General features: G+C 38.2%; 1 protein-coding gene and 1 long non-coding RNA gene across 3 annotated transcripts in view; one reads left to right on the forward strand and one right to left on the reverse strand.

Annotated features, from left to right (window-relative positions):
• Positions 1-24,635, forward strand: part of LOC140725095 (uncharacterized) — a 128,743-nt gene that overhangs the window by 87,288 nt on the left and 16,820 nt on the right. The gene's annotated exons all lie outside the window — the stretch shown is intronic.
• aqr (aquarius intron-binding spliceosomal factor) overlaps positions 1-24,635 on the reverse strand; it is a 76,761-nt gene that overhangs the window by 10,563 nt on the left and 41,563 nt on the right. For both annotated transcript variants that reach the window (XM_073040095.1, XM_073040094.1), the window contains exons 21-30: positions 22,511-22,752; positions 22,120-22,263; positions 18,163-18,232; positions 17,963-18,073; positions 14,026-14,135; positions 10,004-10,139; positions 9,329-9,538; positions 5,361-5,498; positions 4,137-4,208; positions 3,611-3,798 (exon numbers count right to left, since the gene is read on the reverse strand). In XM_073040095.1, coding sequence (XP_072896196.1) covers positions 3,611-3,798; positions 4,137-4,208; positions 5,361-5,498; positions 9,329-9,538; positions 10,004-10,139; positions 14,026-14,135; positions 17,963-18,073; positions 18,163-18,232; positions 22,120-22,263; positions 22,511-22,752 — 1,421 coding nt within the window. The remainder of the gene's footprint in view (positions 1-3,610; positions 3,799-4,136; positions 4,209-5,360; positions 5,499-9,328; positions 9,539-10,003; positions 10,140-14,025; positions 14,136-17,962; positions 18,074-18,162; positions 18,233-22,119; positions 22,264-22,510; positions 22,753-24,635) is intronic.

The following is a 24,635-nucleotide window of genomic DNA, read 5'->3' on the forward strand; positions in this document are numbered from 1 at the left end:
CCCCCCCCCCCCCAATTCTTCTAAACTGCAGCAAGTACAGGCACAAAGTCATACTATGCTTCTCATATGTTAACCCTTTCATTCCTGGGATCATTCTTGTGAACTTCCACCGGACTTTCTCCAATGCCAGCACATCCTTTCTCAGATAAGGGGCCCAAAACTACTCACAATACTCCAAGACTGGTCTGACAAATGCCTCATAAAGGCTCAGTGTTACATCCTTGCTTTTGTATTCTAGTCCTCTCAAAATGAACACTAACCTTCCTAACCGTTAACTCAGCCTACAAGTTAACCTTCGGAGAGTCCTACTAGATACGTTTTGTGAGAGTTTAGATGAACAAGAGCAAAAACGGTCAAACCCAGAGGAGATCAAATTTCTTATTGACAGTTATTTTGTTTCTTTTAAACAATGAACAACAAACTGGACTGGACTTGGTAGTTTATTATCCATAAAATAGCTTCAGGTTTACTTCCACTCAGTGCGCACATGTTGTCGTCACTGGGCAAGAAATTGTATAGTACAAGATTTTTTACACACACCAGTCATTACAAATTAGAGGGAACATTGCTACTAATGCCTCCAGAATCTCTTCAGCTACCCCCTTCAGAACCCTGGGCTGGAGTCTATCTGATTCTGGTGACTTTTCAGCTTCCCAGGCATCTTCTCCTTAGTAATAGCAAGGACAATCACTCGTGCTCTCGTCCCTCCACTATCTCTTTGTCCCCTATTACTACCTCTCCAGTGTCATTTTCCAGTGGTTCAATATCCACTTCTGTCTCTCTTTCACTCCTTAAACAGTATATCTAAAACAACTTTTTGTATCCTTTTTATATTATTGGTTAGTTTACCTTCATCTTTCATCCCTCTTCTCTTTAAGGCTTTTGTTTAGTTGCCTCTGTTGATTTTTAAAAGCTTCCCAATCCTCTACCTTCCCACAGATTTTTGCTATATTATATGCCCTCTCTTGCTTTTATACGGTCTTTGACTCCCCTTGTCAGCCATGGTTGCCTAATCCTCCCTTTAGAATGCCACTTCATCGTTGGGATGCATCTTTCCTGCACCTTTTGTATTTCCCCAAGAAATTCCAGCCACTGCTGTTCTGCTGTCATCCCTGCTGGTGTCCCCTTCCAATCAACTTTGGTCAGCTCCTCTCTCACGCCTCTGTAATTCCCTTTTCTCTACTGTAATACTGATACATCCAATTTTAGCTTCTCTTTCTCAACTGCAGGGTGAATTCTATCATTTTATGATCACTGTCTCCTAAGTGTTCTTTTACCTTAAGCTTCCTAATCAAATATTGGTCAATTCAGAATTGCTGTTTCCCCCAGTGCGCTCAACCACAAGCTGCTCTAAAAAGCCATCTCAAAGGCATTCTAAAAATTCCCTCAGCTGGGATCCAGTACCAACCGGATTTTCCCAATCTACTTGGATCTTGAAATCTTGCATGATTACTGCAACATTGCTCTTTTTATGTGCATCTTCTGTATTCTATTGTATATTGTAGCTCACATCCAGGTCACTGATCACAGGTCTGTGTATAACTCCCATCAGGGTCTTTTTACCCTTGCATTTTCTTAACTCTACCCTCAAGAGTATTACATCTTTGGATTATATATCACCTCCTTCTAAGGATTTGATTTCATTTTTTACCAACAGAGCCACCCCACTCCATCTGCCTACCAGCCTGTCCTTTTGATACAATGTGTATCCTTGGGTGTTAAGCTCCCAACTATGATCTTCTTTCAGTCATGACTCAGAGATGTCCACAACATCATTCCTGCCAATCTCTAACTCCTCTACAAGATCATCTACCTTATTCCATATATTGTGTGTATTTAAATGTAACATCTTCAGTCACGTATTTGATCTTGGTCCCCTGTTACATTTTAATTCATCTCACTGGCCACAATTTTGCCCTGTCATCTGCCTGTCCTTTCTAACAGACTCCCTACACACTGCATCTACTGTATACCAACTGCCCCATCAAACCTATCACTCTTGTTCCCTTACTCCTGCCAAGTTAGTTTAAACCCTTCCCAACAGCTACAGCAAACCTGTCTGCAAGGATATCAGTCCCTCTCGGGCTTGGGTGTAACCCGCCCTTTTTATACAGGTCATACCTTCCCTAAAAGAGATCACAATGGTCCAGAAATCTGAAACCCTGCCCCTTGCACCAATTCTTCAGCCACCCATTCACCTGCCAAATTATCCTATTCTTAGCCTCACTGGTACTTGGCACAGACAACAATCCAGAAATTACTACCCTGGAGGAGGATCTGCTTTTTAGCTTTCTGCCTAACTCCCTGTATTTTCTCTTTAAGACCTCTTACCGTTTCATACCTATGTTGCTGCTACCAATATGTACCACGATTCAGGCTGTTCATATCCCCCTTTAGAATGCTGTGGACTCGATCTGAGACATGCCTGACCCTGGCAACATACCATCGGGTGTCTCTTTCACGTCCACAGAAACTGCTTTTTGTGTGTGTTGTTTCCTCCAATTATGGAATTCTCTGTCACTACTGCACTTCTCTTTCCCCACTTCCCTTCTGAGCCTCAGAGCCAGATTCAGTGTCAGAGACCCGGTTGCTGAAACTTCCCCTGGTTGTTTGTACCCCCCCCCCCCCCCACCAACATAGTATCAAAAGGGGTATATTTATTATTGAGGGGAATGGCCACAGGGATACTCTGGACCGCCTGCCTATTCCCTTTCCCCCTCCTGACATTCATCAGGGGTGACTACTTTCCTTTAGCTCCTATTTACTAACTTCTCATTCTTCCATATGAGCCAAAAGTCATTGAACTGCTGCTCCAGTTCCTTAACACGGTTACTAGGCTGCTGCAGCTCAATGCACTTTGTGCAAATGTACTCTTTAGGGAGACTGCAGGTCTCTCAAATTTCCCTCATCTCACACAAGGAACATACAACTACCTCAGGTTTCCATTCTCAGCATACTAGCTATGTACTAACAGAAAAAAAAAAGCTTGGTAGAAACTTTCTTACTTAGAACCTCCTCCTGTGCTTGCCCAAAGCTGGACCACTCTAATAATGGCCACTCCACTTACATCTCCTTTCTTTTTACTGGCCCCAAAACTGATTGGCACCTGCTGAGAAAAAAGCTGAAAAGTATCCAAGCTCTTTTTAAACCCTGCTCTGCGTCACTAATGAACGGCCACTTGCGCTGAATAAATACTATAATAATCTGACGTGCTTAAATAAATGGACTCCTTTAAACGCATTGCTATTTCCTGCTTCTTCAAAAATCTCATATGGTTTCAAAGAATGGTTGAGTTGGTAACCCCACTGTGGGCATTTCAGTAGATAATCTATTCACCTACTGTACTACAGTATCACAAAAATGGCATTTCTGATATTCAGCATTTCCATTTTGTGATACTGTAGTACAGTAGGTGAATAGACCTAGTAGAGTGGCTCCACCTGCCATTGCAGTGGATGTTAATGATCCTGTGGTACAGCTCGAAGCACACTGTTTTAATTCTCAGTGCCCCGGTAACTTCAAAGAAAATATGTAGTTATTTGTCTCATTATCTCAAAGTTATGAAATGCAGGTCCTGCTATCTTTACAAAGTAAGTTTTCTTTGTTTTACCTTGCCCTTGCTCTGCCCTGTGCATCAAGATCCACAGTTGGAACACCCAAACGAACAAAACGTGTGAACAGGGACTGCTCCATGTTGGAATATTTTTGGAAAGCCATGTTCTTAATGACAGGCGGAAGCTGGTGGTGATCACCTATCATAATCCAACGCTTCAGTCTACTGAAGCCATCTTCAGGGTTCTGTTGAGAATACAAATATAGGAGATATTTCTAATCCAAAGAACTTTGTGAAAATTGGAAGACTACCCACACAGACAGCATTAAAAGAATCAATATCAATGATTTGCTTCTTTGTCATTTAGTGATCAGCCAATCTTAAAAAAAACTTATTTTCGCTTATGAAGTTAAATGCACTGATGTCACCACTTATGAAGTTATAGTCAGGTTAACAACTTAGATGCACAACACTAAATTGAATTTGAGGAGTACCAACAAATTTTTTGCCTGTAGTGACCAAAGCCATTCCCAGCAACTGAGCCTTAGTTGTGGTTACGGTATTTTACTTAATGACTTATTACCTGCAGTAGGAGTGGAATAAATGTTTCAATCTCAAGAATCTGTGCAGCTTCCTCCATTAGGATGTTGTCATACTGTCAAAAGATGATAATTTTTTGAATACAAACATACAAATATAAAAGAAACCTCTCTTCATCACACCCACCAAAAAGCGATTAATTGAAGTATGTAAACATGATTTAGTGATTGTGGGTCCAGTTAAGAGAGTTACATCAGTCCAAATGATAGAACACGTGGTCAACCTGGTTAGCAGCATAATATCAAAGTACTCCTGCATTAGGCATCACAGATTCACATGCAAGGTAAAACTTTCTCTCCTCTACCCTTTTGGGATCCTAATATAGTGCAATATTTAAAAATGCACAGGCTAATTATACAAATCTGATTTCAAATAGCATTTCTGGCAAACTAAGGTAAGCTTTGTATTTCATAATTCCAGTGGATTTTATTCTTCGGACAGCGAGTCCAAAATTCAAATTAACAGGCCGTCATCATTCACCTATTGATCAACTCTGAATTACGTCTGGTAACACTGGAAGTAAAATTGTTTGAAAGGGCATACATATAGGGATATAGATTTGTAGCTTTAAATACAAAGGAAACTAAATAAAATGACTTAACATTGAACTTGTAAGAGATTTGGAGGAATGTCACATGCACTTCTGGGAATCTGACTAAAAGATCTGGGAAAGAGACTAAAACTGAAAAGAAAACAAGACTGAATTTATTTATTAATCTGGAATCAAAGTAGGCCATAAGGGAATGGCAGAACAGACTCAATGGGTTGAATGGCCTTATTCTCCTCCTATGTCTTATGGTCTATGGTCCAATTCCAAAAATGAGTATTTTGTGTTGATCTCTTGCTGTTGACAAACAAATCCAAATTTAGTTTCATATATATAAGGATATACTATAACATTATTGTACCACTATTTTGAGATCAAATGCATAAGATTACAACCTAAATATAAATGACATTCTTTGCTGCCTGCTTTGTATTTAAATTGTAAATTCAAATCTTAACTGCAAATTTAAATTAAAAATGTTTGGAAATAATCATTCAGTGAATGTAAGGTTTCATATTTGGTTTTTAAGTACACAAATGATTTTGTACAAAGGAACAGGCTTAAAATACTGCATGCTTCATTTATCAAGAGATAAGCAGCTCTAAAATATTTGAGCCTCTTCCAAGAATTACTGTGTTAAAAGATTCAATTACACTTTACCTTGAAGCCCAACTCTACTAGGTCATGTCGTTTCAGGGCAGCATGAGTACATGTCATGGCAATGATCTTTGCTTCTTTTACCAATAAATACTTAGATCTGTCCAGTCCACTGCGCAACAGCTCAAAAGCCCGAAATTCCTGCAGAAATGACCGAGAAATCAAATTTTAAAAGGAATCAAATTTTAAAAAAAGGAAAGTACTCCAGAGCAATATAATAACTAGATATGTTATATCTAGTTATTATAGATGGAGTTTAATGCTGATAAGTGTGAGGTGCAACATTTTGGTAGGAATAATCCAAATAGGACATACATAGTAAATGGTAGGGCACTGAAGAATGCAGTAGAGCAGAGTGATCTAGGAATTCAAATTACGCATAGTTCCCTGAAGGTGGAATCTCATGTGGATAGGGTGGTGAAGAAAGCTTTTGGTATGCCGGCCTTTATAAATCAGAGCGTTGAGTATAGGAGTTGGGATGTAATGTTAAGATTGTACATGGCATTGGCAAGGCCAAATTTGGAGTATTGTGTACAGTTTCGGTCACCGAATTATAGAAAAGATATCAACAAAATAGAGAGAGTACAGTGAAGATTTACTACAACGTTACCTGAGTTTCAGCACAGGGAAAGGTTGAACAAGTTAGGTCTTTATTCTTTGGAGCATAGAAGGTTGAGGGGAGACTTGATAGAGGTATTTAAAATAATGAGGGGGATAGATCGAGTTGACGTGGATAGGCTTTTTCCATTGAGAGTAGGGGAGATTCAAACAAGGGGACATGATTTGAGAGTTAGGGGGCAAAAGTTTAAGAGTAACACGAGAGAGAATTTCTTTACTCAGAGAGTGGTAGCTGTGTGGAATGAGCTCCTAGTAGAAGTGGTAGAGGCAGGTTCGGTATTGTCATTTAAAGTAAAATTGGATAGGTATATGGATAGGAAAGGAATGGAGGGTTATGGGCTGAGTGCAGGCCAGTGGGACTAGGCGAGTGTAAGCAAACGTATAGAGATTGAAAAATGTTTTGTCTTTCTTTTGAAGGCATTGTCCCTTTGGCGTAGATTAAGAAAACCTTTTCTGATATTCTAAGAAAAAGAAAGTCCATTGAAATTGCAGCTTAGACGTGCTGAACAGCTGAAACAATTCTAATCTCATTCTTTTTTAAAAAAGGTATCCTTATACATATATTACTCCTCTTTGAATGATGCTCCGATTTATCTCAGTGACAATCTGTGACAAAGTATGCCATGTTACATTAAGCTTCTTGGTATAGTTTTCCAAATATGTCCTCGTCTCCAAGTACTTCAGTGGAAGCTGATGCTTAAAATGCATGAACAACTCTACAATACTTTTTCCTGACAGTAAAGGAACTCTTTTTATGTCTACTTGTGCATTCTTAGCTTTGTCGTTTAATACAAACAATTTTCCACTCACAATTTAATCTATCTGTGATCTTCCAGTACATAAATTTTATATTTTTTCACTCCTTATCTACTATTTGTTCTATACATATTCATGGACCTTTATTTAATAACTATTTCTTCCAACCCCCAGGACTAAAGAAAACTTGACACTTCAATGTTGCGTGGTTGGAGTTCCCAGCATTTGGGTGAAATGTTAAACTGATCTCTGCTGGATCAGCTAAATACTTAGGATGCTGCTACATTATTTGGTATCAGACTCAGCATTCAGGTGTGGCCTTGGAGCAAATTGCATACACGGAACAGAATTTTAATTGAAGCCTAACTTTTCTGTGAGCCAAGGTGGGTGACCTCAGAGGGAGGGACAGAACAAGATTTGAGCATTTGTTAGGACATAGGTGACAGAATTTAGTTTAGTTCAGTTCAGATTCAGATCAGGGAGAGGGATAGGTCTGGTGACTGAGGAATGCAGTTTGTGTTGCAAACTAAAGCCAATGTTTTCAGTCATTCCAATATCTAATTCAAGAAATTTCTGCTCATCTAATACTGCCCAAGATAAAAGGAAGTAGCTTTGCATAAAGCTGGGCATTGCCAATGTACATGTGGAAAGTAATTCTATGATGTTAAACACAAGAGATTAAGCAAATGCTGTAAATCTTGAGTGACACACACAGAATGCTGGAGGGCTAAGACCATTCACCAAGGCTGGAAAGGAAGAGGGCAAAAGCAGAATAAGAAGGTGGGGCGGGGAAGGCGTACAGACGGCAGGTGATGGGTATGACAAGGTGAGAGTGAAGGTGGGTGGTTGGGGGGGGGAGATATGAATTAAGAAGCTAGGAGGTGGTAGATAAAAGAAATAAAGGGCTGAAGAAGGAGGAATCTAGTAGGAACAGACAATGGACTGTGGAAGAAAGGGAAGGAAGAGGAGCAGCAGAGGAGGATGTGGTGGGCAGGTCAGAAGAGTGCGAGAGAGTGAACCAGAATGGGGGATGGAAAAAGAGAGAAGGGGGAGTGGGAAAGATCTACTGGACAGTAAAGAAAATTGATGTCCATGCCATCAAGGAGGCCACCCAGATGGGATATGAGGTGTTGCTCCTTGAACCTGAGTATAGCATCATTGTGGGGTAGAGGAGGCCATGGATTGACATGTCTGAATGGGAATGGGAAGTCGAATTGAAATGGGTGGTCACTGGGAGATCCTGCCTTTTGCAGCGGATGGAGGTAGATGCCCCAACTTTGCAGACATCCAACACATATTTGAGAACTGGCAATGGTCAAGGATAGATCCTTCAGTGATAACAAAGGAATATTTAAAATATAGGAAAAGTTACTGTAATTGATACAGAGGCTTCAGTTGAATTATCGACGATATAAGCAGGTGAGTAACTTCCTACCTAAATGGATGTCAGTGCTGAGGCTAGTGAGAAGTTTGTTTAAAATTGTAAAGATATAAGATTACTGCTGTAATAATAATATTAAATGAATAAACTCTTCTCAGACATCCAGCTGGGTACGAGTATTGACTTTAACCAACATTTTGATAACAGACTCTGCCATCTCCATCAGTGATGATGCCTGGGCATGTCTAGTCCGGTAATATTTATACCCCTGTTGTCAGTCCCTCTTGATGTGTTAGTCCTCATCCAATCAGGTTTCTGCTGTCCCATTTGTTTACAATTGAATAATATTAAATCAGATGTAATCAGTGATTTTTTTTGTGTCACAGTAATACCACCTCAGGGGAGAAAATCCATTTGGAGAAACTCAAAGAGATTTTTAGGAAACATGACCAAGAGTAAATTGTGGATAGAATATATGACAACCATATGAAAAAGTGGCCAGCACTCTCAATATAGGCTTAAAACAGGGATCATTTAAATTTCAAGTTTGCATAGGTGGGCTGGAGAAAACAAGTACAGCAGCAATGGAAATTGATGAGATAATTTCAAAGTCAAAAAGGCCCATAAAATTCTTATGTTTATTGTGGGAACTGAGTTTGAAAGATTTAAGAATGTTATTTACAGTAACGTAAGAGGTTATCTTTGCATTCTAGGAATTCTGCACAGCACAACCAGTTTATATTGCTGGGCCTTCCTTATATTTGTGGTTACAGAACTATATGAAACTTGAAAACGTCCTCCAAATTATATGGACCAAGTAGAAATGATTTTAGCATCAAACAATAATGGTGGGTGTTTCTCTCCTTCACTCATCAGTACTAATGGTTTCTCTTCACAGTAGTTTTCATATTCTAATCTGTTCAGAATTTCCAATATATCAGACAATTAATGATTGGAACAATGTTGTGATTTCATACATTATTAAAATGACTTGACAAATAAGAAATAATAAACATCAGCACATCGCAACAAATCTGACACGTAACAAAGAAGTTATGCAATCCCATTTCAGAACACCATCTTTTTGTACATTTTGAGTTTAGCAACACCAAAACAAATTATATATCTATTCATTATGTGACTGGTGAAAATATGGACAACACAGTTAGTTAGTGAAAATGAAAAGATGATCACTATTCTTAAAAACATGGCCTACCTCCAACTGCGTAAATATTTTATTAATGTGCCTGAAACACCCTTCAGCTATTTCCATATCTTCTTCGTATGATTGACATTTAAAAATAGGCTGTGGTGCATTGGCAAAGTATTTATGGAATGGAAAATGTTCAGACACTGCTGTAACATCACCAGACTTTCCACTTTTGGCTTTTACTTTGCTAAGATATTCTTCCCAACGAGACATCACCTGAATGAAAACAAAGATAACTGTACTGTTATACACGGCTGAAACAATCATTAAGAATAGACCTAATAAAAATTGATTCAAACATTAAAAATTAAATCCTTAATTAAAATATGAATGGTAAATCATTTAAAACGTGATAGAGATGCTGAAATCTGGATGAAGATAAAAGGGCTGGAGGATGAGCGGACATGAGGACTCAGGGGCAGGAAGAACTATTAATTGTTTAAATCAAATTTTTATAAAGGTAGTAGTGTCACATTTACAGCCCATTTAAAACAAGTGTGTCATGCAACCAGACATTGTAATTGAACATATAAACAAACACGTGGGGATTACCGGAACATTAATCAGAAAATGCATTAAGCGCTCAAACAAAAATCAATAAACAGGCCACCAAACACTGAGTTTGGATACTATTCTTAAAAATAGGGCCTGATATTTTTAGGTAATATAGCTATGTCTTACCTGATACAGGTAAAAATGTCCAGCTGTTTCACAGGTATACGAGACATCTCCAGGAACCCCGAGACTCTCTTGTAATCGCCCTACTTCACGCAACAATTCAAGTCTCCGAGCCAGCACATAATTCACTCGGCCATATCTATTATTAACAAGTAAGATTGCTGTAGCTAGGTATAGAAATCTACCCACAATTAAAACTACATATCTGGATTATAATCAAGTACAAATACAGTGCTGCTTGTACACAATTAAGGTAACAATAAAATGGTAAAACAGAAAACAATTTAGCACAAATCTGAGAATTTTAAACTTATAGAGTGCAAAATATAAAATCTTAAGGCCCACTAGGTCGGAAGCTGGTCAATACATAAAAATCACAGCTATTATTACACACAAGCAGTTCTTTCGAAGTAATCAATTTGGCTCAATTACTTTTGCTCTTGACTGCAGATTCAAACTTCACTCCATTGTTCATGTATCTGATCTTGGCTGACCTTCCACTATATGTGATTGAGAGAGTGCTGATTGAAGCAGGCATATTCCTTCAGGTAGGAAATTAAACTAGCTATACGATAGAAAAGTATAGAACCAAGAAGCTTTTCAAAGTAAAACATGCATTTTCCTTGTGTCTTAGCCAAAATTCTATTCTTAATCATTACCATTAGAAAGATATTAGGCCACTGATTCATCCTGACACTACTCATTGAATACTACTAAATATAAAAGGGATGCTATGTTTGCTTTTTTAATAGTAACTTCAAATAATTTATCATCTGTAAAGCACCTATCATGGAATTAAAGAATAATTACAGCACAGGAGACTGATCACGTCTGAACCAGTTCTCTGTAAGAGAAACTCACGGGCTCCATCCTTTAGCTCCTTCTCCATAGACTTGCACATTTTCTTTGCTATGTAGCGGTGTGCTACATGCAGTGCTGGGAAGTGGGTCGCCACAGCTACATATTTATCTAATTTTCTGCTGAATGGAATCTATCTATTACATTTGCAGGCAATTGCCACACTGCATATGTTTTATAATGTTTCCCCTGTTATTTTGTAAATGTTAGCTCTAGTTCTCAATCCCTCCACCAAAATGAAGTCTGCCACTGTCTACTTTGTCAAGGTCCTCCATTATTGTATATGCCTCCATCGTATTTTTTTTGAGTTTCACTTCTTCAAAAATAATCCCAGCCTCACAATCTGTCCTTTAACTGTAGTCCCCCATCCTAAGTATCATTTTTGTTATTCTCTTCTGAATCGTCTCAATGTCTCCACATCCTTCCAATTAAGAACTGACCAAAACTGAACCCAATACTTTAGCTGAGTCCAAACTCGTATTTTATAAACATACAACATGACTTGTCTGCTTTAATGTCTTTATTGATACACATTCCAGGTACCTCTTCTCCAACACCCTTTATAAAACAGTATCAACACTGATTCTCCTCACTCTCCTACCAAAACGCATCACCTCATATTTCTCTATATTAGAATTAATTTAAATGATACAAAGCATATTATAAAACAGGAAACCTTCAATTTCACCAACTGCTCAGCAGAACAGTGTGCACAATTGCTTTCTCTAGTTTATGAATGTTATTGTTGTGTTGTTACAAAGTACTTCCATGACAAATGCAATCCTGTAAGTTTCAGAGAAAATTTGTTCCTTTTATACAGTGGCACCTTGTTTAGTGCCCAAAATGCACTGCCAGGAATGAGAGTGTGCTTGGTGGTAGTCCCTATGAAATTGGTACAAAGAACAAACACGAGGAAATCTGCAGATTCTGTAAATTCAAACAACGCACACAAAATACTGCTGTGTTCCACCAGCAAATTGGTACAAAGCCCTGTTCTTGCTGTTGCTACCTACAGCTGTGTGAGAATCTGGGTGCTAGGAACCCAGTGCTAATCCAGAGATGAATTACCTACCCTCGGTGCAGAAAGTCTACTTGTGAGGAGTAGCGCTGGGTTGGCTGGGATGAGTGATATGCCCTCTCAGCAATTTGTGGTACTCAGGGTTGCATGGCAGCCAGCACTGCGTGAGAGCTATTGCTGGGAATTAACAACAATGCAATGATCTCTTTCATCACCATCTCTTGGATGTGAAGAATGCCACTGTCTTCCCCTCTTTTGGCTTGACTGCACAACTCTCACTAGCCCAGACGTTTCTGCATGGTACTAAGTCCAATGTTAATCACTGACTTTTTGAAGCACATGCAGCCAAACATGGAGAGCTCCTGTGGAGGGTAGAGTTGCAAACCAAAGTTCTCAACACAGAAACAGGGAGGGCAGGAGTTAGGAATGGGGTCAAGGTATCCAGGGTTTTTTGCACAGCCTATTTTATTAGTCAGAGTGCCATGGTGGGTGGGCTGGAGGACCTATAATGAAGTAGTATTTCGTGAAGCCACAGCAAGCACAGTAATAGTGTAGAATGTCTCAACTCCTACTTTTGAAGAGCACCATTTTCTAAATATGTATCATGTCCGCTCAGCCACAATATTGAGATCTGACAAACAGTTATCAAATGGTTTTGAGAAGTGAAGCTGCAAAATAAACTCCCTCATTTCACAAAGCACTCCTTGTGTGATGTGTTGCATCTTATAGGCTGCAGCCTGGAGGCAGAGAATAATGAAGAATTACATTGCTAGACATGCAGCATAACTTACCCAATGCAACTTTAGTTTTAACAACAGTTCAGCAACACCTTTTTTGCCAAACATTTTCTCTGATTACTAGGTATGATACTGAGAGTTGTCTTACTAAAAGTAAACCCATCTCAAACTGCCTTTGAGAAAGTACTGAAAAAGTGGCTACTCGAGAGGCTAAAGTCCTCCTACTGAAGGGACTTTAGTACTTTTGGACAGAAAATTGCATTTTTAATTCCAGCTACAATGAAGGAATGTTTTCAGCTGTCCAGTACCTTCACTTTAATGCTTTTCACTGTTTCATTTTTGCTTTATGTGAATAAAAGGTGGAAGAATCACAAAAATGGGCATAAATGATCTGACATATTCTGTGAAATCATATCTAAGGACATTTGATCACCAAATAGATATAAGAGACAATGAGGCAACAAAATTTATTACAAAATCTAAAGTACCAAACCTACCACTAGAGTCTAGAAAACAGACCTTTATATTGTAAAGTGTAATAACTGAGTACAAGCAATCCCTGGTGCCTTTGAACACCATCACTTTATTTATTGAGACACAGCACGACCTTTAACAATAGGCCTTTCCGGCCCTTTCAGCTGCAAGTTTAATCCTAGCCGAATCACAGAACAATTTACAATGCCTAATTAATCTACCAACCGGTACATCTTTAGACTGTGGGAAGAAACTGACGCGGTCATGGAGAGAATGTACAAGCTCCTTATAGGCAGCGGCGGGGTCACTGGTACTGTGTAACAAAAAATGGATTACCTAACATTTTCCACTTAAGTTCTACCTGCCATTTTTGCCCATCTTGGTCTAAATCTGCTGAAGCATGACCCATAAATTCAGAGTTTTTAAAAAAAGCAAAAACAAACAAAGACCAGACACAAACTAAAGATAGTTGCAATGTAAACTGTAAGGGATAAATTATACTCAATAATTAAATATAGTTTAAAACCACTTGTCCTGATTCAATATATGAACAGATTATTCCTATGATGGCCTGTTTTTCTTCTTGAAACATTGAATCCATATTTAATTTATATTTCTTCACATGAATAAATGAGGTAAATCAATAAGAAAGTCTTTATTAATTTATCTAGAAGGTACAATAAGAATCAACAAAGATAACAGCAAAATTTTAAAGATAGCTCCAATTAAGCTTTGAATTTATACAACAGATTTGCATTAATTCTGCAACATAAGAATATTACTTCACATTTGTACAAAACAACTTCAAAGACCAGTTTCCTAAACCTTAAATCTGATTTTCAGAGGGCATTATTGTATGACTTTGCAGTCTCAATTCCAGTCAGATAGTCTCAGTCTTTTGCAACTTTTATTAAATTATAATACTCCAAATTGCTCACCTGCTAAAATCCTTCTCAGTCTCCAGCTCCTCTTCGCCATGACCCAGTCGAAGAAGGTGACGCTCATCAATGTCAAGAGCCATGATCTTCTCAAACAGCTGGTTCAAAGCCTGTAGATTGACAGCAACAGATGACAGAGTTTTATAGAAGTGAGAATAACTTTTAAAAAGTCTTAAAACAGCTGCTCCAACTTATGAAAAGAAACTTATTTCTGTAACACTTCCATGCGTTGAGAGTTATCAGTATGGCTTTAGAACAGTGTCAATTTTGAACTGTGTATTTTTAGTTATTTGGATAATATGTAAAATTCATTTGCAACAATTTACTTCTGCACAAAATCAGTAAGTTGTCTACCTTATAGGAAAGGAAGATGACAGACTTCTATTTATACAGCACCTTTCACAGTCGGGGGTTGTCTTTAAGTGCTTTTCAGTCAATGAAACACTCTGGAATTGTGGTCACTATTGAAATGTAAGAAACCAGCAGCTAATCCTGTGGAAGCAACATTCCACAAACAGCAATGGTTTGATAAGTTATAAGACAGTCAGAGCTTCTTTTAAATCCACCGAAAGGACAGATGAGAAAGTGTCTCTGGAGACAATCTTAAAATAACTTGCTAAAAATCTTTCATGATTCTCAACATCTTTCACATTAACTGAAAAACAGACTGTTGCATGACATCTCTGTTAAAAGCAAAAAGGAATAAGCATTTTGTTTGACTGAGTTCAGTCCTATCATGACCTTGACTGATATGTTTTTAGTTCCTCTGCTCCAACTTTTCATGCTTCGTGGAGGCAAGTTCAACTTATTAAGAGCTTGAAGGTTGCTTAGTATCTCCTTTTTTGGTGTTGGCCTTGTGTGTCAAAGCTTAACGATTTGTCCAAATGTGATGAGCTTTGAGAAGACGTGAGTAATATTTTACTGCAGAAATCAAGCTGTTGAGTTAACGATATTGCACAACATGCCTTTTTTTTAAAATGCAGAATTTATTTAAGAAATCAATGGATGAACACCCCAGTGACTGTCATGTAATTGGGAAAAACGACCTACACAATATCCATCATCAGGTACTTAAATAATTTATATTATGTCTGAAATAACACCAAAGGCTAAATTCAGTACGTCAACAAATGTGCAGAATGTGTGTGCCAACAAGGTGACATGCATTGTTCTGGTTCAACCATCTACTAATGTGTAAATATAGGAGTAGGAACCTTCTGGAATTAAAATTCAGTTTTCCAAAGCTAACGGGTATTGTTACATCCATACAACACTGTGTTTAAAGGCAATAATTCCTCCGCAAAAACTTGTAGGTTTAATTGTAGCCACTAGAGAAAGTAGGGGTGTTTGAAATCCTGATAAACACACACAAAATGCTGGAGGAACTCTGCAGGTCAGGCAGCATCTATGGAGGGAAATGAAGAGTCAACATTTTGGGCCTTGGCCCTCTAGAATTGCTGGTGAAACATGAAGCCTTGATGGCACTTTAACTGGGGAAGACCATGCTAAGAATTATGCCACAAATTACAAGATGGCTCAGTACACTTTCTAAGGACAAGACAATTCTTAAATATTTTGATGCAATAGAGTATCGAGAGATTGGGCCAGATTGTACTGACTTCAGCCAATGGTTCTGATCAGACACTAGAATTTTGCCGTTAAGACTGAAATAAGTTCAATTTCAAGTTTAATTATCATTCAATCATACATGAATACCCATGAATACAGCCAAATAAAACAGCACACTTCAGGGGCCAGGATGCAAAACACAGTAACAATTGTCGTTCACAGCACAAGCCACACATAGCACATATAAGATAGGAGTGCACATACGGTCACACAAAAAAAACCAATATGGCCGAAGTCCGAGTGTCATGTCCTGTAGACTGATGGTGCATAGATGTTGTCCACACGAAGAAGCCTGCAGCAGGCTGATCATCACGCACTAGTGCAGCCGCAGACAACTGCAAACCAGTTTGTCTTCAACCAAGGGAACAATGAAGGGCAGTACCAACAGAAGGGGCCAGACCCCAACCTAGTAAGGACTCCAGAGTGCCTGCCACGCCTCTATTCTCTTCCACTCCTCTTTCGCTGTCTCTCCTCTGGGCGTTGCAACAGACAACTTTCTAAGGTGCTATTACTGAAGCAACACAGCTCCCCTGCTGTCAGTCTCACTAATCAACCAGACTTGCAGCATTCTAAATTACCAATGTCCAACGGGGTCTTGCAGTCACAAGAAAAACATCCAAGACTATCACTCACACCATTTGTTAGACCACGCATCGACTCCAACACCTTCCCAGAGTAAGCAGCATCACAGTCCGAAACAACTCCAGCTCCCTCACTATCAAGCCCACTATCACTAGCGGGGTAGACACTCAATACTCAATGTTCTTAGTATCCAGCAGTGCCTTGTGACCATAAGAAAGACATAAAAGACGAACAATTACACCACTGGTTGGTCCCAGAGTGGCTGCTGCAACCACGCGCATCGCCATCTGAGCAGAATGGTAAGCTGCACGATTATGCATAGCCTCTGTAAGAACACAAGTTCAGGAGTTACCCCATCAACAGAGCAAGTCAGATCACTCTGCTGGAGTCAAGCCTTGATGAGACAACCAGGCACGATCTAGCATCCTATGCCAGATCTGACCTGATACTTTATCTCAGGCCCCACTAATTTTGACAGGGATCCCAGGGCAAAGGGTGAGAAGGCCAAGGTTATCCTTTAAGAAAACATTTCACTTGTTGGTTTAATTATTTCATTTGCATTTTTTTTTAAGTTAACAGCACTACCTTGGTAATTCATAAATATCTTGAATCAATGCTATTGCACTTGGTTTTACCTCACTGCAGCATAAGGATTTTAAACTGGCCTCTGATCAATTCAATCCCAGAATACCAATAATTTTCAATATACTGTCTGACAGATAATCATTTTGACAAAAAAAAATTGAAACTTTTTTTAAAATAAGAAGGGAAGTCAGGCGTCAACAGTACTGGGAGGAAGAAATCCAAATTAATTAGAAAACATTAAATTTTGCTATCTTAGGAAAGAAGTGGATTGACCCAACAAACTTCACTTCAATAAAGGTTACAAACAGGTACTTCTACCTCATAACTTACTTAATCTTGACATGAAAAAGAAAAACATATTCTATTTATAATAGAATTGCATAAGTATAAAGCAAACCAGTGTATCCTATTCTTTTTCATTTACCAGTTAATCAAAGGTACTTTTCAGGATTTTAAACTATACTCATTAAAATCACACATTTAAAATAGTCATCTAAACACTGAAATCACAGGCTTTAAAACAATAGGAATGCATGCAAACTGTCTCAAACACTGCTAGATTGCTTGCAATCTATTTTTGAATCTAGTTTAATTGTGAGGAGAAGCTTTTTCAGTGTTGGTCATTAAGGTTGTGGAAAATAGAACCGAAACTTGCTTCCTTGGGAATAACCTTATGTGATAAACTTCCAAATTCAGAAACTATATGCATGGCTATCATGTTGGGGTACAGAAAAAGCAAAATCTGACTTATGCCACTTAGAACCACTTGTGAAAATCTAAGCATGTTTTTGGGTAGACTGTAATGCATTTACTTTCATATGCCTGACTAAGGATGCAAGGAACTGACAATGGATAGTCAAGATGGAAAAGGAAATATTATTTAGGTTCAAGCACATCCACCATCAGCATCCTAGCAAAATAAATGAAGTTTTCATTTGAATAAATCAAAACAGGTTACAGAATTTTAAGTCAGAAGTAAAATATTCTCTTAAAGTATTATTTACTTTGTCGGGACAATACATGAACAACTTATAATTAACAAATAACAGCTTTATTGAGGCATGTACCTTCATTAAATTTTCTCAAGCTTGACAGCATGTGATTTGAATAAATACATAAATTGCACTTATTGTGAAGGTACCTGGTTGGAATGGGTCACAATGAGAGTCCTTTGCTCTGGAAAGTTATGATACAGATTAGAAATTATCTGCACGGCCACATCAGTTTTTCCTGTACCCGGGGGTCCTACAACCTGAAACGTACAACAAGCAGCAGAATTAACTTTGCCCACAGAATTGGTTAAAATTAGAAAAGTTTGAATAAGGAAGAGCAAAATGATACCATTGTAAGGCCTGGTTGCATGCCAGCTCGAATTGCTTCTATCTGTGTAGGTGTAAATTGAATTGTGTTTCTGAAATTAAAAGATGGAATGTAGATAAAAATGTGCTTATAAACAACATACACATTGAAATCACAAGAAAAAATATCAGTTGGATTTACTAGTTTGCTTGTCCTGTGTTCAGGGGTCACAGCACCCTCAGTGTCCAATATCTCCATTTCCGGATCTCCCACATCTCTTCATAAGATATAGTCATATCTGCCTTCCACAGCCGTTCTTTCGCTATCATGTTTCTGAGTTGATGTTCTAATACTCTCACTGTTGCTAACAAACCCTATTTTTAAACTCAACTGTCCAAAATGCTTCCTTCCACCCACTGATAGCTTAGACTTTTTAATACAGTTGAGTGCTGATAAGGTGAATTCCATTTGTCCTAAGTAGTAGCTGACCTTAAACAGGGATGTGACCCTGCTCCTGGAGGGCTAACGTGGTATTTATTCACCGGTTTTCTAACTTTTCCATTCTTCAAACACATTGATTTGTTAAAAATGTATTACATTCCACAATTTCAGAATCACAATTACTTAATTGCCAGTATGTGAAACATATCAGAATTGATTATGGTTTGATGCCAAGCATAAAATACAAGACAATACAATACCATAAAAGCCAAACCATAACAGATAACCCAATAGTATCCAATAATTTACAAGACAATAGTGCGAACGGTCATGAGCAGTCAATGATTTTCAAAGGAACAATTAACAAGATATTTAAAAAAAAACAGGAAGGAACTAACTTGAAGAAAACATTCCGCAGGGTAAAATAACTAATCAAATATATTCACTTAGATGGTTGCAAGTGCTAACATTTCTATGAAAGGGAAAATAGCCACCACCATTCTCTGACATTGCCAAGCCATTTGGAAACAATCTAATGTCCTAAACACAGAAGAAAATACAGAAACAGATTCCTTATCCATGAGATGAAGTCTTCACACTTTCTTGCTTGCTTCAAAATATAACATTTGTAATATTAAACAACCAATTTGAAATAGAAGAAAATGAAGTAGAACATTACTGGGAAATGCTGATTTTTTAAAAATCAGAACAGTAAAAAATATTTAGTTTGGTATGTTGATGAACATTTAGTTAGAAAATGTTAGGAAAGGTAACTGTGATTCAGGGATTTACTTTAAAAACAATAGACAAGAAATAAATATTTTGGTGGGAGTTGTAACAGTCTATTTTAAAAGTGCTTCGGCTGTTCCACTGCTAATACCTCCAGTCAAGTACCCCGAGGATACAGTTGTCAGTTAGTGAGTGAATCCATACAACAGAAAAACCCACCCCTAGTTTTCCTTGCCAAGTTGGCATTTACCGATCTATCTGCCAGTGTAACAGAGGTAGACAAAACCACTGCAGAGTTCTATGGAAATGGAACAGCATTGTTATGCTGAAAACACCATGTGTTGTGTGGGAATAAATTTATGTAAGCTAAAATTCTAGCAGCTTAAACTAGACGTTGATCAGCACAGCAGTCAGATTCTATCACAATCAATAGCCTGATGGAATAAAGTTACCATCTTCATGGATGCCAATCGGGTTCAATAAGCAGTGCTGGGCACCTTGTAGGGAGTACTGAGAAGTGCCACTAAAATAATTAGTCAAGATATGAATAACTACAACACCAGGCTACATAAATGATGAATAGCAAAAGCGTCATTCTATCAATAGGGGCATGTGATTCCACCTTCAATAGATTCTAAAGTTCAATGTTGCCCTTAATTAACTCAGAGGCAATAGGTTAATAAACATCCATATTTGTGAAAGTGATGCTTAGAATATAAATGCATAAGAGAAAGATGAAAGGATTGTAACTACTTTATGATAATAGAACTAAATGAGTAATTCATCTTGGCTTCCTCCTGAAGTCTGTCTTCAATTTGATTTATTCCAGGTCATAAGATGAAGTTTATTATCCTAATGCAGGCAATAAGATTAGCATAGATCCTAGCCATAGGTCAGCATGGATGTGGTGGGCCAAAAGGCCTGTTTCTGTGCTGTAGAAGTTTATGAAATTGAGGAGAATACTAGAAACAGCAAAGGCCATAAACCTTGATTTGGTGCTGGCTACAGTGATGAAGTGCCAATAATTCTGTTACAATGGCTCCATCACTAGCATCTGTGGCACAGTGTTGCGTAGTTTTCTATGTTAAATACGAGCAAATGCAGGATAACTGGCCAGTCATTGTCGCACCAGCTACCCTCAACATCAATCAAAGTATTGACTGAAGCTATTGATAACTGTTTTCAGATAGCACTAAGTTATCATTAACCAGTTTGGACTACCCCCCAGGAGTATTTGGTTCCAAACTTCATTACAGCCTAGATCTAAGCACAAACAAACAGATGACTTCCATGGTGAAGCACATGAATGACCTGAGTATTAAAACAGCATGCATCCTTCCCTTTCATGTCCACTGACTTTAATATTGCAAGGGAATCAAATCAGGGAACCCTTGCAAAATTAAAGCCAGTGGACGTGAGAGGGAAAGATAACCACAAATGCAGTTACAAAAAGCGGTAAAGAAGATTATTAGAGGATAATTGTGCAGGAGTTCAAGGATATGTCATTGGTCCAACAACCTTCAGTTGTTTCATCAATGACTCTCATTTGAACTTCCCTTTATCATAAACATGGATGCAGTGTTCAGCTCTTAATGCAACTCTCCAGGCAAGACGCATCTTGTCCACAGGCATCAATTCCTGGACAATATTTAGATTTTTGCTATGAAGTGGCAAGCAAATGTTATGCTTCAATAATCAGGCAACTGATCATGTCCTTCTGACAAGTCTGTTCAGCTCCCCATTCCCCCATCTGGGATCACCAAAAAATCAGTAAGTTTATAGGACTTAACACAAAATAATCACTCAGAGATAAAACATTCTGTCGAGTTTCTCCCAACTTTTAAGACTTTCCACTATCTACAAGGCACAAATCAGGAGGATCCCAGAACACTTCCCACTTCCCTGGATGACAACAGGTAAAATACTCACCAAACCTCAATAAGCAGTGTAAAGCTAAATGTTACACTGGAATCTCATCCAGCAAGTTCAATGATTATTTTCTATGCTCCTATGGACTGTAGCTTCAGGTGTGGCTGCACGAACTAAGACAAAAGCTAAAGTGAACTCTGCCAAAGAGACTTCACTCACCTGTCTTGTATAGAAATGTACAGGAATTTCTTCATCACTGTGTTAAAAACTTTTTACTCTCGATCCATAATCAACACATGCATTGCAGTGACTTAAGGCTACAGCTCAACAACACATATTTAAGAGAAATTAGAGAAAGACATGTTGGTTTTGCCAGCAATGCCAACACTCAAGAATACAAAGGAGGAAATTAGGCCATTATGTGTAGCTTTCAGCACTCGGTTATCCTGAAGTTAGTGGAACCATGATCAAAGGTACAAAGCTACCTTCTCAAGATAGATTGAGAAGATTTAAATTTTTCTTTCTGGAGAGAAGAGAAAAAGATGAAACAATTTGGATGTTGAAAATTGTGCAAAATTTTGAAAGGAAATGACTCCCCCACCCACTGATGACATTTTCAGATTCATTATAATAAAAGGGGAAAATTTACAAACAGTATTTTCATATTTGGAGTTGATACAACTTATTTAGGGCAGAAGAGTTGGATCAGCACAACAACAAAGCTTTAAAAGATCAAACTGAGCAGGTATTTAGGGGGAAAATAGACAAAGGTACGGGCATGGAGATAAAGAACAGAGACAGGGAAATGAGGAGCTGACACAAGGTAATGGCACCCATTTATGTAAATGCAAACGAGAATTAATGAACAAGTCTAGCAGTAAGTTTAGTAATAAAAAGAGCTCAATTAAGCTATCAAATTAGCTAAATTAGCTAAAAGACTGGAAATTACATGGCCTTTACCTCTTGGGTTGATTGTAGGGATAAGGTCCTCTATTTGGAATTACATGAGGTTCAACAGTAAGTGTCTGATTCTCTTCTGTTTCGTCACCCTCACCCTCTCCTTTTCGTTTTTTCCCTTTACCAGTGTGCACTGAGAATGTGATCCTGAAGTTTCAGAGGAGAAAAATATTCATATTTTTCCTTAAAAGATTATAACATATTTCACTTACTGGATAATTATTCTGCATTATGCTTTAAAGATGCATAACTCCTGCAAGCTGATATGGCAAGACCACAACAAAATTCTGATAATTAGAGAAAACTCTGGAGATTTTAGTATTTATATTTGCGAAAGAACTCTGTACTTATGCAAAGATTTCTCTTTTCAAAACATATTAAACTATTCTTTTACCTGAAAGGAGGTTTCTGCAAAGCACAGCCTTCTACTGTTGATTTAATTGTACACCCAGGAAAACTAGCTTTCAGGTGATCCATTGAGAAGAAGGTGTCATTAAAGTCCAGCGAGGCAATCTGATTTGGCATTTTAGAATAATGAGCACTTCCTGGATCTCCATATCCAAGGATAATGTCATGAAGCCAGTCAGGAACGACACACTCTGTGTTCATTAGGTGCCGGATAGTCTCAAGCACTGCCTGGAAATTAAATAATTTTTTTACAAAGTCACTCCAATCAAAAGCAACCACATGAAATACAAAGGAAATACTTGCTTAAAGTTAAGACCTAACCACTGATTTAACATGAATAAGCGGGAAAGCATAGCGTTATACTTACGACATCCATAAATAATGTGGTAATTCCAGAGAATATTATTACTATAATAAACACTGAGTTTTTCTTTAAATTTTACAAGTTTTGGGGTCTAATTATTTATGAGAGAAAATGGAACAAAAGTCGTAACTCCTTTGATGACAACGGAAACCGTGAATATGATCAGGTGAAATCTTCAAGAAAAACCAGGCTAAATGTAGTTAGTTTACAGGGAAAGTGAACAGGCAGAGAATATGAGAATAGAATGGAAGTTAACGTAAAATGGAGCCGAAAAATCATCCATAATTATAGGAATAATAAGCAGATGGTGAGTGGCACATTGGGAGCTACAAGGGACAAAGTAGATGACATTTGGTCAAAGGCACCAAGCAAGATTAGAATACCCAACAGACTGAATGAACTCCTCCTGTGTCTAAACAACTTAGGCTACGTCCACACTACACCGGATAAATCCGTAACCAAAGCTTTTTCTCTTCGTTTTTCCCTCCATCCACACTAAAACGGTGTTTTTGTCCCCCAAAACCAGAGCTTTTCAGAAACGCTCTCCAAAGTGCGTATTTTTGAAAACACTGCTTGGGCAGATCAGTGTGGATGGGGTAACTGGAGAAATCTGAAAACGCTGTCAGACAGCAGTGCGCCATTTCATTGTTTTCGTGAACGCAACCTAACAACTTGATTGAAATTTTTGAAAAGATGGCGTAGGTAAAAGATGAAGGTGGAGCTATGAATGTTGTCTACAAAGAATTTTGTAAAGCATTTGCTAAGTCCCTTATGGGAGGCTCATCTAGAAAATTAAAGTGCAAGGGATCCATAGTGAATTGACCGTTTGAATTCAGAGTTGACTTCCTGTAAAAGACAGGGTGGAGTGGTCAATGGTATTTATTCTGACTGGAGATGTGTGACTCATAGTGTTCTGCAGGGACTTCTGCTGTTTGTAATATACACTCAGTAGACACTTAATTAGGTAAACCTGTACACCAGCCCATTTATGCAAATATCTAATCAACTAATCATGACGAAAAGCACACGCTGCAACGTTAATTTCGACATCCAGGCATTTACTTAAGTGATTAAAATCAAGGATGGGAGCAGACATTTTGAAAAGTTGTTGGGCTCAAAGGAGATGCAATACCATGAGGGAACTGGAAATAAGGACAAGACTACTACTACTACTTAGTTGGATGCCAATGGAGGTCAGCCAAATTGCAGTGGAAGTCAAATCTATAAGCAATGACGATATGAAGGACAAAAGAAGTGGATGAACCGAGGCATATTCAGAAGCGGGCAGTCCAAATGACAACATGGATAAATGACTTGAAACTCATTTCACATTTAAGTACAACACAAATGTCAGGATCAGTCTGATTCAGTTCCACAGTAGGTCACAAGCCTTGTGGTCAACATGAGCTTGATGAGATACGTTGGGAAAGATGCAAGTTCAGAGCAAGGGCAGAGATAAACCTTACAAAATTTTGCCTAACTGGCTTGGAAAACAGCAAAGGCAGTTGCTGAGAGTCCTTAGGTGCAATGATGTACCCATGAGTTCTTCATAGTTAATACTGAAACTGGAGATGCAGGAGAGAGAACAATGTGATGGAATGAGATAACTTGCAAGATGAAAAACAGAGATTTTGCAGTCCTAAAGATGCTGGATCCCAAAAAGCACTTTATGTGGTTTAGCCAGATCTGCTAATCCAATTATCTATCATCATTTGTCTATATTTAAGTGCTCGAATTCAAGAAGACA

Source organism: Hemitrygon akajei, chromosome 3 (genome assembly GCF_048418815.1).
Source record: "Hemitrygon akajei chromosome 3, sHemAka1.3, whole genome shotgun sequence".
In the NCBI taxonomy this organism is placed as follows: Eukaryota; Metazoa; Chordata; class Chondrichthyes; order Myliobatiformes; family Dasyatidae; genus Hemitrygon; species Hemitrygon akajei.